Raw genomic sequence first — 17548 nt, 5'->3', positions numbered from 1 at the left:
ATTTAAATACATGGACATCTGTTGAAGAGCCCCCTGGGAAATGATAATTTATCATCAGAAATTTAATAAAAACGATAAAAAGTCATATATAGGGACGTCATATCATAGTGTTAACAAAAATTCAGCTGAATCTAAGTTTCGCATTCATAATTTTATTAACAAAACATCAGTTGCAAACATGAATTTAAATTTCATATGTGTAATTTTAGCTTAGCAAAAAAGTTCTGAAAAGGGACCACACACATGGTTGATATGGAATATTAATTTTTCACCAAATAATCTAATTCTGCAATTTCGCAATTGAAAGTGTGCATGCTCTTTTTCTGTTTTCATTTATGCCCCATTTACGAATGATATACTCATGCATAGATGTCCCCAGATATCGGTGTAACTCCAATAAATGTCCCCAGGTATCGGTGTAACCCTAATAAATGTCCCCCGGTATCGGTATAATCCAAATAAATGTCCCCCGGTATCGGTATAATCCCAATAAATGTCCCCAGCTATCGGTATAATCCCAATAAATGTTCCCAGCTATCGGTATATTCCCAATAAATGTCCCCAGCTATCGGTATAATCTCAATAAATGTCCCCAGTTATCGGTATAATCCCAATAAATGTCCCCAGCTATCGGTATAATCCCAATAAATGTCCCCAGCTATCGCTGTAATTCCAATAAATGTCCCCAGCTATCGGTGTAATCCCAATAAATGTTCCCAGCTATCGGTGTAATCCCAATACATGTCCTACCGCACTCACATTTACATACCCAGACAAGTGACTAGGGCGATACTGAAACAGCTAATAGACTGCGTAATTAAACCATTACATGTATAACGTCATATCATTCGACCACAATTGCAATTTATTTTAATATACTCGTAGGTTGCAAAGCCAATTCAGACGTGAAAACTTGAAACTGAAATCAAAACAATTACAATGAATCATGTGTCATTACGTACAGTCAGATTTTTTTTTATCTCCAGGGCTTACATTAAACGTAGATAAATCGTAAAATGAAACATTAATTTCCCCCAGAAAGAGCAAATACGTAATTGTTAAAAAAATTATAGCTATTATCATCAACAGCCCAAAGTTGTAAACGAGGTGCCATAATGCGGTCCCCGTGCACTATATAAATGGAGTCACTAGGGTGAGGCAGTCACTGCGGACCCATCTCGGTAAGCTTATTGTAAGGATGATTTGCGCATATGTTCTAGCTTTAGGTTTCATTTCCCTGGCACACGGATGTAGTTGGATTCCCAAAGTTGACCAGCAAGACTATTGCTATGCGACATACGGTAACTATTTTATAGCTAATTCTTTGTTGCGTTATACTAGGGCGCTTTAGAACTGCTTTATCTTCGATGAGATAACAAATGGAATCAAAATCCCTCCTTTGCTAACATTAAATATAATAGTGTACCAATTAGAATCCAGTACAATCCAGTAGCCTACGAATACAACATGGTCTTCCAAATCCTACCGGGAGAAAATGGAATTTTGATTTGTAGGAGTTAGAATCCAATGCAAATTGGAATTTCTAGTTTGAGAAAATGCGATAAGTAGATTTTTACGAGGATCCTAAATTGTACTGAGATTATAGAAGAATTCGATGAGATAACAAATGGAATCAAAATCCCTCCTTTGCTAACATTAAATATAATAGTTTAAAATATCAAAACTAAATAAACAATACAGTTCTGATTTCATTTCATACAGGATTTGTTCCAAATTTGTGATTTTTCGACATGCGTACTGCATTATGTGTTACGCCTTTACCAGCGCAAATACATGTATACTCGGTGTTAAAACACGCATTCTTCAACCATGTTTTCCTTTGTCTCGCAAGCTTGAACATTGCACTTACGAAGTTTCTGAAAAGAATATTACATTTATCTTTTGAGAATATCATTATATAAATATTGCATGTAGTTGAGGGTAACATTGAAAATTTTCACCCCGAGAAAACCATTGTCAACCGAGGTGTAGCCGAGGTTGACAATGGTTTCTCGAGGGGTGAAAATTTCAATGTTACCCTCAACTACATGCAATATTTGTTTTATTATACTGAATGTTATGTAAACTGGAAAGCAGAAAAACTTACGTCTGTTGACATTTGATCAATCACTGTCATGCGATATTTCGTATTTCGATGCGGGTACTCGCGTTTATTACAAACGCTCAAACGACGTCGTCTAGCAATCTACGGCGAACCGTACGCGCATAAATTTGACGCATGTGATAATTTTTTATAATATCACCCGTTGTCAAGTACTGTTACCCGTTGCTAGATACTATCACCCTGGGGCGCGTGTTTTTTTTGTTCTCAAAGGGTAACAATATGTTTTTTCAAATGCTTCTCGACCAATCAGGTTCGAGTATTTTACATGAAAGTATAATAATATAAATTGTGTTTAGGTGCACTTACAATCTTGAGTTCCGAAATTTTGAGTGGAAGGAACACTGCGTCAGTATTTTAGTGCTGAATATTGTTGAATATTATTTGGTATCACCGACTTTATATATAATTTTTATCGGGAACTCACAATGCATTGCGGTGACTAATTTTTGCGACCGAGATCATTTTAATGTAATACAAGAAACATTAATAAACTGGTTCGCGCCGAGAAATATTCACGAGGACGAGGTTTTCATCTCCGAATATCGCGATAATTTCTCGCACGCGAATAAAGATGCATTCAAGAAATTACTCACAACTCAGACGTTCATCAGAGTAAATCGGGTTTTTTGAAAGCTTCTTATGCCTGAAATCTGCATGAATTCTTTGATTTATTGCCTATGTGTAAAATTCTTGGTTGGACAAGACAAGGACACACTGGTGTAAGCTCCTCTCTTACACTTCCGCTGATTTCTTTTCAAATGGGATATTACCAGGGATATCCCTTAAACCCTAATGGAAAATGATTCCTGCGTGTGCGATGTAACATCTGTCATTGCCTAGTATCCTGGGCATATCAATCAGAGCTACAATTACAGTGAAAACTGCCTAATCCGACACCTGTGCAATCTGTTTCAATGGACATTCTGACCTTTAATTTCATTTTCAATTTCATTATCTATCAGAGTGTTTATTCCGATACACTGTGTATTCCGATGTTTGTTTCCCAGCGTATGTCGGATTAGACAGGTTTCATTGAATCTGAATCTTTGTCAGAAATTCTACAGATTCAATGAGGTTTACAACCACTTGGTTCTCAAGTGGTTTTCAACAATTGAACATAATAAATTTCAAAAACAAATTAAAAGGTTTGAATCAGACCTTTTACATACATTTTTTTATTAAAAGAAAATCACATTTATGTACCTTTCACTTTGATTTATAGTAATATATGAATATTTCCATTTTTATACATCCATTTACAGTGGTGGGGTGGGTTGGGTGAGGTGTAGGTGTTCACACTCTAGCAATTTTAAAACCATGTATCAGATTAAGATAATGATAATAAACAATTAAATTTTCTTAAAATCCTTTTTATTGGTATAGTGTTTATATTGAGCATCACCGGAGATATTTTAATATTTGATTGATTCATTCATATGTTTTAACGCAACATTTTCAATTTAAAAAATAATATACTAGATGACCATTTAATTAGACAACTTCTGGTTTGATCTGCCAGAGGAAGTTTTCCATTATATAGTGTGCCCCACGGGGGCATTAGTCCTGAAAGGACAGTTCTAGTTCCAAATAACATTACTCCGATAATCATTTACTGCGCCAAATTAAATATGATTGGAAGATAAACAAATGTCCGGGTAATGCACAGCTAACGCACCTCGCTTCTCACCTCTGTAACTCGGATTCGATCCTTTTTATTAAACATGGATTGGGTGTAGGAGGGTATATGGTCGCTCACTTAGACTCGTGGTTTTTTTTCCCGGACACCCTAACTCCCTCTCACATGAATGCCTACGCAAACATCTGCACCAAACCAGAAAATGGACATTTTAGAAAATAAGGTCCCGAGCTAGATTCACCTGACATTTCCATTTTAAGCCGAGTCGATGTTTATTCATTTATTCAACATTATATTTATGATTGCGTTCATTACTATTTGACAGTTTTCGAGGCTGAAGTGAAAGAGACACCTACCTTGGAGTACTCATATTACAAACATGATATAGCTGTCAAAAAGGCATACAAGGTCAGTAAGCTGTTAAAGGCTGCACATGCAAGGTTTGTAAACTTGTAAAGAGCTGTCAAAGAAGACCCTAGTGTTTGAGTGCATAGGAGACATAACAGGTTTGTAAAGTATTGGTGTACTTTAAGTTGGGAATATACACATGGACTGGTCATCAAAGAGACAAAGAATATTGATGAACGTACGTTGATTATTTGAAATGCAGGGATGAAATTTTTTTTTTCAAAGAGGCATATACAAGTTTTGTAAACGTGTATTGTATTATAAGAATTGAGATAATGGATAAGAGTACAGTTTGTGAATGTGCGATGTATGATGGGATACGAGCATGCCTGTATAAAGTTTGCATATAAATTTTGTATCCCACACTTTAGATATAACCCTAATCATAGGCTTACTCTACGTTATCTTCATTTTATATAACTGACAATAGTTATGAGGAGGTAGAGATAACGAACAGTGATCAATCTCATAACGCCTATAAGGAACGCAGAATTAAGAGTTGGGCAAACACGCTCTCCAGGATATACCAGAAGTAGGATCAGGTTTCTGGGAGGAGTAAGCATCTCCTCTCGACTGGTTACACCCGCCGTGAGCCCTAATCTTAATCAGATAAACAGAGTAATCCGTAATCAAAATCAGTGTGTAAAGAACGACCTGACAATAGGTATGTAACACGTCAGACAACATTTGACTCAATGACAGGATGGCAAACTGGGTCGTTATAACGACCATGGAATCTGCAAAATAATGACTTTAAATAAACGAAACTATTGAAACCTCTATAATATCAACTTGTTTGTCAGTATTGTACCTGCCTCGTTTTCAAACAGATCATACGCAGAACAAGTTTTTGTGTATCGAATCAGTTGAGAGACATAAAACCATACTCATGTGGTTATAGAATATTGCTACAAAAATATGGGAGGTTGAGCTGAAATCATCGCGTATGTCCTAAAGTTGAGTTGTTAGTTTGCTTTGAACATCTATGTTCAATAAAATATCCAAGTAGCAAAATTCTGTGGTATATTTTATTTCGATTTAACTGGGATATGTCGAATCGACATATGAACTAAAATGATAATTGACAATAGATAAAACGTCATCGATATATCTAAAAGTCGAGTTGAAAACCATAGCAAGATAAATTAGACTTCTAATGCAAAAGCTTTTGAATAAATTAAGCCTCATGAAATATAAAAATAGATCCACAAATAAAGGAGCCCAATTCGTGCCTAAGGGATTTGCAACAGACTGTTGGAGGACCTGATCACCAAAGACTACGAAGGTATCGTCAATGAGCAACTTTTTATCATCAACTCCAGAGTAGTCATGCGTTAAATCCGAGTGGTGTTTAACAATTTGAAAGTAATGTTTGAATGGCTGATCAGTGGATATGTGGACGAAGCAGCTGTCTATGATATCAAAAAGTTTAGTTTTTAATTCATCGCAAGGGATGGTCGTGTAAAGTGTTGAAAAGTCATACGTTTTGATTTTGTTCATTTGAGAAAAAAATGTTTTTAATCCACATTTGATTTACACCACTTCTGGCATGTGTTGTGGTACGATGCGTTTGACGTTTTTCCTTCACAGCTGTTGATATTTTGTGAGGAACAAAGATAGGGGCTAGGTAGAAGATTGACTGGATCAAACAATGTATCTTTGTTTGAAAGAGTTTTTGTGGAGTTTAGGAATCCATTCTAGGTACGGTAACTCATATTCAATCATCCCATAGACTAGGATATTATAAGTGTTTAAAACTGAAGCGTGATTTTGGAGAATTTCATCTTTTTAAAGGGTAGTTAGAGTATAAGTAGGATTACCATATGTGAAATTAATGCTAAGTACATTTAAAATACAGTTATAATTAGCCTTACAAAGACAATATTGATACACGCTTTGTCAGCTGGTACCAAAACGCATTCCCCATGTAACCTATCTAATTTGTTATGCCCCACACTATGGTAATTTGGTAATTTTCCATTTTTATCTGTTCAGGAGTTATTGTTCTTTTCAATTATTGCAAAGTTTTATTTAGAGTAATCTCCCTTTAACGTATCTTGCCGCCATCTTTTGTTTTTCAACATCTCTATAATTTGTGGCCTACTACAATGTAAGTAGCTATGCATATTTGTGCATTTGTAGAATTGTTTTTTTTTACAATATTTAAATGTTGTTCCCATCGTTAGTTTCATTGAGATATTTTATCTAACTAAATTTAACAGACATTTCTACGGTACGTGTCTTGGGTAGATATTGTAGTCCCTATGAGCTTGAACAATTTATTTTAGGCTTTGTGCAGTTCATTTATAGTAATGTTTGCAATCTATGTGAATTATATATGTAGTTAATGACATATTTCCTGCAATTTTGTTGATAAGTACATTGTACTTATATAAAGTAAACCCCTATTTGTCAGAAAAAGTTATGGAAAGCACTTGGTGTCATTAAGTATTTTTCTTGAATTTTTCTAATGTATGGTGTGCCATTATATATATTATTCCAAAATGTAATTTCATTCTTTGTACTTTTACAGCCTTTTACCACACTCACACACACATCTACTCAGCCTCATCTTCATGTATTATGGAATACATCACTTGGGAGAAATAAATATATTATTCAGAATTTGTATTGGAGTAAGTGTGTACGATTGGTTATACTAATGCCTCCGGGGCAGAACATAATTCTTTGATTCCTTTTGGTTTAATAAACATAAAAGGATAGATAGTACGCACTTTCGTTTTGATATGTCTAATACGGGTTTTCATATTCTTATGCTTTTTATCCATTCTGATAAGGTACCGGTATCGAGTTCTTTTTCATATGTAGCCTTTATCGTCGACATAATTACTCCGTTTTCCTGATCAGGATATAGGGCTCGCGGTGTGTGTGACCGGTCGACAGGGGATGCTTACTCCTCCTAGGTACCTGATCCCACCTCTAGTGTTTTCAGGGGTCCGTGTTTGCCCAACTCTCTAATATATATTCCTTACAGTAGTTATGAGATTGATTACTGCTCACTTTTCATTCTGTCACCAATTAAAAGACCGGGGACCTCTGACTTTATGACATTTTAATAATAAGTCATTTCAGATCCTTATTTTCAACTAGTGTGCAATCAATATTGTTCATGGGGGCGCAGTGTTCGGGATTTCGTGGATACGTTTTACCCATGAATTTACGTCCTCACGAACCAGTGATTCTTTGCCATAGCTTACATAGTAATTATATGATTTAGATTTTCAAAATGACGTTAAACCTTGAAATTCCATCTGCACAAACTAGTAAATAATTGGCTACCCAAGAACATTGTCCCCCTCGAACTTTAATTACTCCGCAGTATATAAACACACCAGTTAGACTAAAGTTGAGAGAAGAGGAAGAGCAAGAACACCTAGGCGGATATTGTATAAGATGATCTATGTCTAGGCACTGTAATATTTGTAATTATAAAGTTTAGTTGCAATAGTAAAAGTGTATTTGTAAGAAATACAGGGCGTAGACTAAAACTTAACTTGAAATATGCTGGAATACAAGAATGAACTTTTATTATAACGGAGAATATTGCTTCTGTTGACGGCATCTATTCCTTTGTTCCTAAATTTAAAGTTAATAAACTGACGGCATAATCGAAAGAATTTATCATCCATAATCCGCGGTGGCTCAATGGCCTTCGATGGGCAACATCCATAATCATAGAATTCAATCTATATTCCGGTGTTGAAAAATCAAAGTATGACTAGCCTTGGCTTCTTCAAATAACGTATTTAAAGCTCTTTATGGAACAACGTAAAGTATTGCGCGAATATGATGTAACCCAAATTGTGTGTTGACGAAAGGTAAAAGTGAATCAGGTGTGAAATCGTGTAAATTTGGTCTTTAATATGAACGATATCCCTGACTGTCTCTACGTCTTTGTGTATTTGGAAAAGTCCCATCGCATTCTCGTTATTTCCTACAGAACGAGTCAAATTCCCTATATCATACGTTGTTGTTGCATCCATTTGGAAATGCAGTGCCCAGTCCGTTGATCTTATTGTTGTCTTAACTGCGTGTTTTCTATTGTCTTCAATCAGTTTGATGGTAACAAAGAAGACGTCCTGGCCTTTAGAACTCTGTATGGAGACGGACCAGGTTATTCTTGTGGGGAAGAGATTCTGACGAAAGGGAAATCCTATCTTATATACGGTTTGTGGTTTACATCGTATCACACACCCACACCCACACACCCATCCACCCATATATATATATATATATATATATATATATATATATATATATATACGTCTGAAGATTTTAAAAATGAAAGCACTTACGTTTTACAACGTGTTGTCATATTTTATTTGATATTTTACCAATTGATTACCGGACACTGAGACAACTTTTCACATCTGGATATATATATATATATATATATATATATATATATATATATATATATATACGAACAAGTAGATAAGTAGATAATTCCTATGGACGACGCGTCCCTTCCTCAGGTCAAGCGAAAAATGTTTTCTTATAAGAATAGAAATGAAAGGCCGGGCGAACATGGACCCTGGGCCCCTGAAATGTCTCCTGTTTGTTTCATAGTTTGTCTCACCTAACACCCCTTTACACATTTGTTTGCCATTATTATCGTGCATGTGTATTAGTCGTGTGAATCGTGTTTATTTGTTGACATCCTTAATGCTATTAATATAATGCCCAAATATGATATAATTGAACGTACAACTTTTTTCGCTTTGACCTTGGTTGTCGATCTTGAATTTTCAAATGATTACATTGTTCCAGACTATTTTACGTCGTCCAGAACCGTTTACAATTCGTTTCGATCTTGGATTTCTAAATCGTACAATTATTGAATCTTTTAACTCATTTCTGTCTTTGAAAAAAGCAATTTCAGCACAACTCATCTAACTTTGTTTCGGCCTTGAGTTTTCAAATTATATCGTTTTTGTATTCCTAAACAACGATTCATTCAAATGCAAGGTGAAGATAACGAACAGTGATCAATCTCACAACTCCTACAAGCAATACAAAATAGATAGTTGGGCAAACACGGACCCATGGACACACCAGAGGTGGGATCAGGTGCCTAGGAGGAGTAAGCATCCCCTGTTGACCGGTCACACCTGCCGTGAGCCCCATATCCTGATCAGGTAAACGGAGTTATCCGCAGTCAAATCAGTGTGCCAAGAACGGCTTAACAATCGGTATGAAACACGTCAGACAGCATTTGACCCAATGCGAGGTTGTATTGACGAACTAGATCGTTATAACGACCATAGAATTTGCGAAATGCTGACTTCAATCGAGACTGTTGAAATCCCTGTACCATCAAATTGTTTGTCATTAGCTTACCTCAATTTAATCTAATTTAGTGGGAAAATCAACGTACGACTAATCTGTGTGTGAACATTTGTATATATAATTCCAAAGTGCTTTCGCTCCTTCGGCTCTTTGAACAGTGAAATTTGTAAAACACCAAAGCATATGAAACAGGGTTCATTATGATAAAGTCATAATAACCTTTCATAGGCGCCTTTATTTTGTATTATTTGTGGGATTCACAAGATTCATATCTGTTCGTTATCTTTTCTTCTCCATTCATAGGAAATCGAATCAAAACATTAATTTCAGAAATGTTTTCTCTTTATGACACAGCAAACAAAAGCGACGGTAAATTACATATTAGCCAATACAGATCAATGGAAAACGTCAACAACGCTGATATAGAACGGATGACTACAAAATACGACTGTAACTGTACGGTAAGACTCCTATACTATAAAATCAGTAAAACTATTTACTATAGAATCAGTAATACTATCTACTATAGAACTAGTAGGACTATCTATTATAGAATCAGTAAGACAATCTACCATAGAATCAGTAAGACTATTTACCATATAATCAGTAATACTATCTACTATAGAATCAGTAAGACTATCTACTATAGAATCAGTAAGACTATGTACTATAGAATCAGTAAGACTATCTACTATAGAATCGGCAAGACTATTTATTATAGAATCAGTAAGACTATCTACTATAGAATCAGTGAGATTATCTACTATAGAATTAGTAATACTATCTACTATAGAATTAGTAAGACTGTCTACTATAGAATCAGTAAGATTATCTACCATAGAATCAGTAAGACTATCTAGTATATAATCAGTAAGACGATATACTATAGAATCAGTATTACTTATCTACTATAGAATCAGTAATATATACCATATAATCAGTAAGTATATTCACTATAGGATCAGTATTACTTATCTACTATAGAATCAGTAATATCTACGATAGAATCAGTAAGACTATCTACTATAGAATCAGTACTACTTATCTACTATAGAATCAGTAATATCTACCATAGAATCAGTAAGACTGTCTTCTATAGAATCAGTAATACTATCTACTATATAATCAGTAAGACTATATACTATATAATCAATAAGACTATTTACTATAGAATCAGTAAGACTATCTACCATATAATCAGTAAGACTGTATTCTATAGAATCAGTAATGCTATCTACTATAGAATCAGTAAGACTATCTACTATATAATCAATAAGACTATTTACTATAGAATCAGTAAGACTATCTACTATATAATCAATAATACTATCAACTATATAATCAGTAAGACTATCTACCATATAATCAGTAATACCATCTACTATAGAATCAATAAGACTATTTACTATAGCATTAATAAGACTATCTACTATAGAATCAGTAAGACTGTCTATTATATAATCAATAAGACTATCTACTATAGAATCAGTAAGACTATTTACTATAGAATCAGTGAGACTATTTACTATAAAATCAGTAAGACTATCTATTATAGAATCAGTAAGACTGTCTACTATAGGATCAGTAAGACTATTTACTATAGAATTAATAAGACTATTTACTATAGAATCAATAACACTATCTACTATAGAATCAGTAAGACTCTCTACTATAGAATCAGTAAGACTATTTACTATAGAATCAATAACACTATCTACTATAGAATCAGTAAAACTCTCTACTATAGATTCAGTAAGACTATTTACTATAGAATTAGTATGACCATCTACTATAGAATCAGTATGACTATCTACTATAGAATCAGGAAGACTCTCTATTATAGAATCGGTAAGACTATTTACTATAGAATCAGTAAGACTATTTACTATAGAATCAGTAAAACTATCTATTATAGAATTAGTAAGACTATCTACTATAGAATCAATAAGACTGTTTATTATAGAATCAGTAAGACTATCTAGTATAGAATCAGTAAGACTATCTACTATAGAAACAGTAAGACTATCTATTATAGATTCAGTAAGACTATCTACTATAGAATCAGTATGACTATCTACTATAGAATCAGTAAGACTGTTTACTATAGAATGAGGAAGACTCTCTACTATAGAATCAGTAAGACTATGTACTATAGAATCAGTAAGACTATTTACTATAGAATCAGTAAAACTATCTATTATAGAATTAGTAAGACTATCTTCTATAGAATCAGTAATACTATCTAGTATAGAATCAGTAAGACTATCTTCTATAGAATTAGTATGACTATATACTATAGAATCAGTAAGACTATGCACTATAGAATCATTAAGACTATCTAGTATAGAATCAGTAATATCTACTATAGAATTAGTAAGACTATCTACTATAGAATCAGTAAGACTATCTACTATAGAATCAATAAGACTATCTAATCTAGAATCAGTATGACTATCTGCTATAGAATCAGTAAGACTATTTACTATACTTAGTGTACGGTACACCTCGGTTGACAATGGTTTTCTCGGTGTGAAAATTTTCAATGTTACCCTCAAATTCATGCAATGTTTACATGTAAATGATATGCATATATTATCTGTTATATTGAAATCACTTATATCGAACTATCTATTATATTGAAGTAAAAAAAAAATCCACGGTAACAATATTTATATAATTCAACATCGATTAGATTGAATTTCAGCTATAAGGAACGATTCAAGTCGATCCCCCGAATTTCAATATATACGGAGTAGACTGTATGTTGAACTAAATTACGAAAACTTTAAAATAACATTGATAAAAAATTTGAAACATTGAAAGACAAATCAGTTAATCGTGACGTAATTGCTTTTCAGATTGTATTCAATTACTCAAAACTGCTGGGTAACGGTCCGGGGATTGAACTACCCCCGCCAACAATGAACGAGTGTAATGTTCCTACAAAGTACTGTTCACGGGGAGCCTACTGCAAACGTAACTCCGATGGACAATGTGCATGGGGTACTCTCGGCGACTGCTATTAATATCAAGAGGACATTACATCATGATTGTACACTATGGTGATTAAATGATCAAGATGCTAGATTTTTAATTTTTCATAGGTTTTAATTTAGGAAAATGTTTAATAAAAAAAAAAAATGGGAGAATTTTCACGCCAATATATTTCATGAATTGGGTTACAACATCATGGATGGAACTTTAAAAACGAAATATACCTACATTTCTAACACACTAGCATATACATTGTGTATGATAACAAGAAGATATTATAACTTCCTACCCTGTACTTAAATAAATCAAATCGAGGTTAAAGGTGCACCTGCAAATTTCTTTTCTATCATGAAATGAGCGATTTTTGGTGAGATAAACGTTTGCATCATGTTGCAAGATAAACGAAAAGCACTGTGAATGTAAGCAGTAAAATACAAATTGAGTTAAGGTATTCCATGTATAATGAAAGGATAATGAACAATTTTGAAGGATTTAGATCAACATAAAAATTTATTGTTAAATAATGATGAAAGTGAAGCGGATAAAATTCACATGACTGGTAAATGATTAGAAGCTGACCTTTTTGCACTTAAGACTTTTTGGAAGAGTTGTCTGCCCTTTGTAAAAATAAGAAAAATCTAATTTTCTAAAAATGTGTGTGGTCAATGATTAATTTTATTTCATATTTTCATAAAAAGAAAGTGTATGTAACTTTCTACCAAGAGATTAGTATGAATATATAATTTGTTTTTAAAATATTGTAATAAAAGATGCTTTTCCCATATACTTCAATGTTAAATTCTAGGTGGAATATATCAAGCAGTAAACAAAATTTAGAAAATTCCTACCGTGGGTATTTTTATTTGATGAACCCTTCAAAATGATACCATGGTTACAAATATTCCACCATCCATTTATTAGATATGAAATATGGTCATTATACATTACATACCTTAAATAAGTAATCCCAATTAACCACGGTCATGTGAAGACAGTGTCTAAATGTGACGTAATCACGTTGATACATTACATTTCTAACTTAAAGGGACTGGTTCACGATTTTTGAACAAAATAGTTTTTTATTTTTGATGTTAGATATTAAAAGTATAACTAATTTAATGTTGACAACCAAAATTTTGACCTTCTGAATGCAAGAATAAAAGCTATATTTTAGCCTTAAATATGTGTTAGGTAAACAAAGACTCGAGTCTTTTTATGTAAACAAACAATAAAGTGAAACATTAATTTTGTAAAATAAAGCATTTTAATTTTGCATAGTCGCACATGTTAACTTATAGATGACACATTTTACCCGAAGAATACTTGAAATGTGAAAGTTATAATAAACTTAGATCGATATCCATTTCGTTTGAAAATTTCGTAAACAATAACATACGACAATATTTGTTTACAAAACAAATAATGAACCCTCTAAAATGAGCTTCTGTGACAATGTATAACCTTAATTTTTATGTCAAATCTTTTAAACATATTAGACAGTAGATTTTGATTATTAAAAGTGAAAAATAAAATTTTGGGGAAAATCGGGAATCAGTCCCTTTATGAGCTACTTTGGGTAAAATGCTACATTTAGCATTTAAACATTTTCAAAGCATTTCTAGAATCTTAAAGATCGGTAAGTATACATTGAATTAGATATGCAAATTTCCTCATATCAGGTATACTGAATTTTGTTTAAATCATGAAAGATGGTATTAAACTCGGTTGTAAGGGGTTCCAAAGAAACTCATGTGTAATAGGATTTTCCAAATCCTTTTGAAAACCACAAGTAAACGATCGATTTATCACATTGAAATACAATCACTACCATGTTCAAGTGTACAAGGATTTTGTTTTCATCATGATTCTGGAGGGACGAAGGGTTTGCAATAAACGGTTTTGATTCAATGTACAAGTACGTTATTTACTCTGCCGGATTCATCTGATACGAATATCATAATGGAAGGTACACGTACATGTATATGAAATAAATGTGATTCATTATGATGATGTGGAATGGGCGTTAATTTCATGTTAAGTTATGTTAGACATCAATGATTATATTCCACATTCTCAATGACCAAGAATCGCCAATGCTTAACCAATATTTACAATGAAGTCCAACATCAATAAGCGTTCAATATTCATAGATCAATGAAGTTAAATGGTAAATGTTCGATATTTTCGTTGTATGATGCACATTCAATAATGATCGATGGCTTTTACACACAATGGTCTACATCGACTATTCCATTATTGTATGATGTAGAAACAATGAAAATGGCACAATAACGGAAGCCCAAATTATTGACCAGAGACTGGAAAATTAACAGAATCTGCGGCAAAATTCGGCCATATGTCCGAAGGCGTGAAGTTCAAGTCTACATCCTATATTTCCTATAGCTATACTTCTACTATTGCATCCAAACTTTTTAATTATAAACAAACTTTGAAGTGCCTAGATATAGACCATCTTATACGTAATCCACCAACGTGTTCTTGTTCGTCATGTTCTTTCAACTTCATCAAGTTTGAGAATCAAATTTATTAACACAAGGATCTGCAGCCTTTTTTGTCCGTTATTACTTGTAAATAAATACTACACGCTTTACTTGTGGGCGCAACATAAAATATCGGAAATCTGTTACTCTAACTGTGATTGTTAAAAAAAATGTGCCATTTCATAAATATTCATAAAAGTCGAGGGTTTCGCTGATCAAGCAGCCACGGTTTGAGCTAGGGAAGTTACTACCGGACTCAGTAATTGTGGCTAGCGACAATGAAGTCATACATGTAATATGAATGAGAGTACCAAACGCTGGATGTGTAACCCGAACGCAGTTTACCCATTATAATGTCAATTTGTTGTGATTGGTCAAAAACAAGAGTGTAATCACATGTATTTGGAATTGAAAGAAATGTCCTAGGAATGTGAATCAATTGTTGGGATGCAATGGAGAACTGACTGAGAAAATTAATGGGCAATTGGGTATCCACCCAACACTGGTATACAGGGCGATTAAGTCTTCACCTAACACTGTTACACAGAGCGATTAAATCTTCACCTAACACTGTTACACAGCGCAATTAAATTTTCACCTAATACTGTTACACAGGACGATAAGTCTTCACCTAACACTGTTATACAGGGCGTTTAGGTTTTTAACACTGTTATACAGGGCGATTAAATCTTCACCTAAAACTGTTACACAGGGCGATTAAGTCTTCACCTAACATTGTTATACAGCGCGATTAAATATTCACCTAAAACTGTTATACAGGACGAGTAGGTCTTCACCTAACACTGTTACACAGGACGATTAAGTCTTCACCTAATACTGTTATAAAGGGCGAGTAGGTCTTCACCTAACACTGTTATACAGCGTAATTAAATCTTCACCTAAAACTGTTATACAGGGCAATTAAGTCTTCACCTAACATTGTTATACAGCGCGATTAAATCTTCACCTCACATTGGTATACAGGGCGAGTAGGTCTTCACCTAACATTGGTATACAGGGCGAGTAGGTCTTCACCTAACATTGGTATACAGGGCGAGTAGGTCTTCACCTAACACTGTTATACAGCGGGATTAAGTCTTCACCTAACATTGTTATACAGGGCGATTAAGTCTTCACCTAAAACTGTTACACAGGGCGATTAAGTCTTCACCTAATACTGTTATACAGGGCGATTAAATCTTCACCTAACACTGTTATACAGGGCGAGTAGGTCTTCACCTAACACTGGTATACAGGGCGATTAAATCTCACCTAACACTGGTATACGGGACAATTAGTTCTGAAGTAAAATATTCTTAAATGGGACGTAAGACCAACACACATCAAGAGGCCCACAGGCGTTAACGGTCACCCGAGTACTAGTGAAAAAGTATCACTACTCCCAAGGGTTATGTAATCTAGAATGCATTTCCTGTTCTGAATATCTAAGCTAAATTCTAATGTTCAGCAACAGTATGAAACAAGACGTGTTCTCAAAACAAAACTTCACTGCCCTCAAAAGTGCATACATTGATGAAAGGCTTTACATAATATTATGATAGGTGTATTAACATTAAAACATCAAAAGATACGACTAATTTTGGTAAAGGATTAACTGTTCTTTCTAAACACCCATTTAGTTTCAATTTAGTATCAATATTACTAAAGATGTTATTTAAGTGTTTTACCCATAAACACTGTATAACAAGTTTGGCCCTGCCGTGGGGTCAGAAACCCTACCCAGGGGATAATGAAATTTACAATTTAGGTTGAAGTCTTCCTGCCCTACATCACTATGCATTTAGTTTTTCATAAACATGTGCAGTTCTTAAGAAGATTTTTGAAAATTGGTCAATTTTCGGCAATTTTTGACCCGCCCTAAGGACCTAGGGGTGCAGGAATCCTGAAATTCATATTTATGTCACCCTTGTTCCAAAGTTGTTTCATACTAATTTTGAAAAGAATTGAAATGATAGTTATCAAGAAGAAGTTAGAAATGTCTATTGTTAACACATTTAATAACTGACCATTTTGGCTCCACCCTGATACAAAAAGCCCTATCCCTGGTATCATCAAATTAAAAATTTTAGTGAAGGAATACCTGTTCTTTCTAAATATCTATTTAGTTTCATTATAGTATCAATAGCACTTAAAAAGGTGTCATGTAAGTGTTTTACACATAAACACTACATACCAACACTATATACCAAGTTTGGCCCCGCCCTGGGGTCAGAAACCCTACCTCAAGGATCATGAAATTTACAATTTTGGTAGAGGTCTTCCTTCTCTATATCACCATGCATTTAGTTTTTCTTACACAAATGCCGTTCTTGAGAAGAAGAATTTTAAAATTGGTCAATTTTGGGCAGTTTTGCCCCGCCCCTAGGGACCCAGGAATGCTGGAGTCCTGAAATTTACAGTTTATGCCCTTTGTTCCAAAGATGCTTCATACCAAATTTGAAAAGAATTGGCTTGGTAGTTATCAAGAAGTTAAAAATGTTCAATTGTTAACGTACGACGCACGACGACGAAGGCAACCAATTGCAATAGGTCAGTTGAGTAAACTCAGGTGAC

At 34.0% G+C, this 17548-nt stretch overlaps 2 protein-coding genes across 2 annotated transcripts in view; both read left to right on the top strand.

Annotated features, from left to right (window-relative positions):
- LOC125665806 (uncharacterized) overlaps positions 1-17548 on the top strand; it is a 247148-nt gene that overhangs the window by 51318 nt on the left and 178282 nt on the right. The gene's annotated exons all lie outside the window — the stretch shown is intronic.
- LOC130046292 (uncharacterized) lies at positions 1100-12564 on the top strand. Its single transcript, XM_048898701.2, has 5 exons — positions 1100-1301; positions 4087-4169; positions 8246-8357; positions 9834-9940; positions 12338-12564. Exons 1-5 carry the CDS (start codon positions 1199-1201, stop codon positions 12503-12505), a joined length of 573 nt encoding a protein of 190 aa, XP_048754658.2. The 5' UTR covers positions 1100-1198; the 3' UTR covers positions 12506-12564.

Source organism: Ostrea edulis, chromosome 10, assembly GCF_947568905.1.
Source record: "Ostrea edulis chromosome 10, xbOstEdul1.1, whole genome shotgun sequence".
Lineage (NCBI taxonomy): Eukaryota > Metazoa > Mollusca > Bivalvia > Ostreida > Ostreidae > Ostrea > Ostrea edulis.
This window is presented reverse-complemented; position numbering and strand designations above follow the sequence as displayed.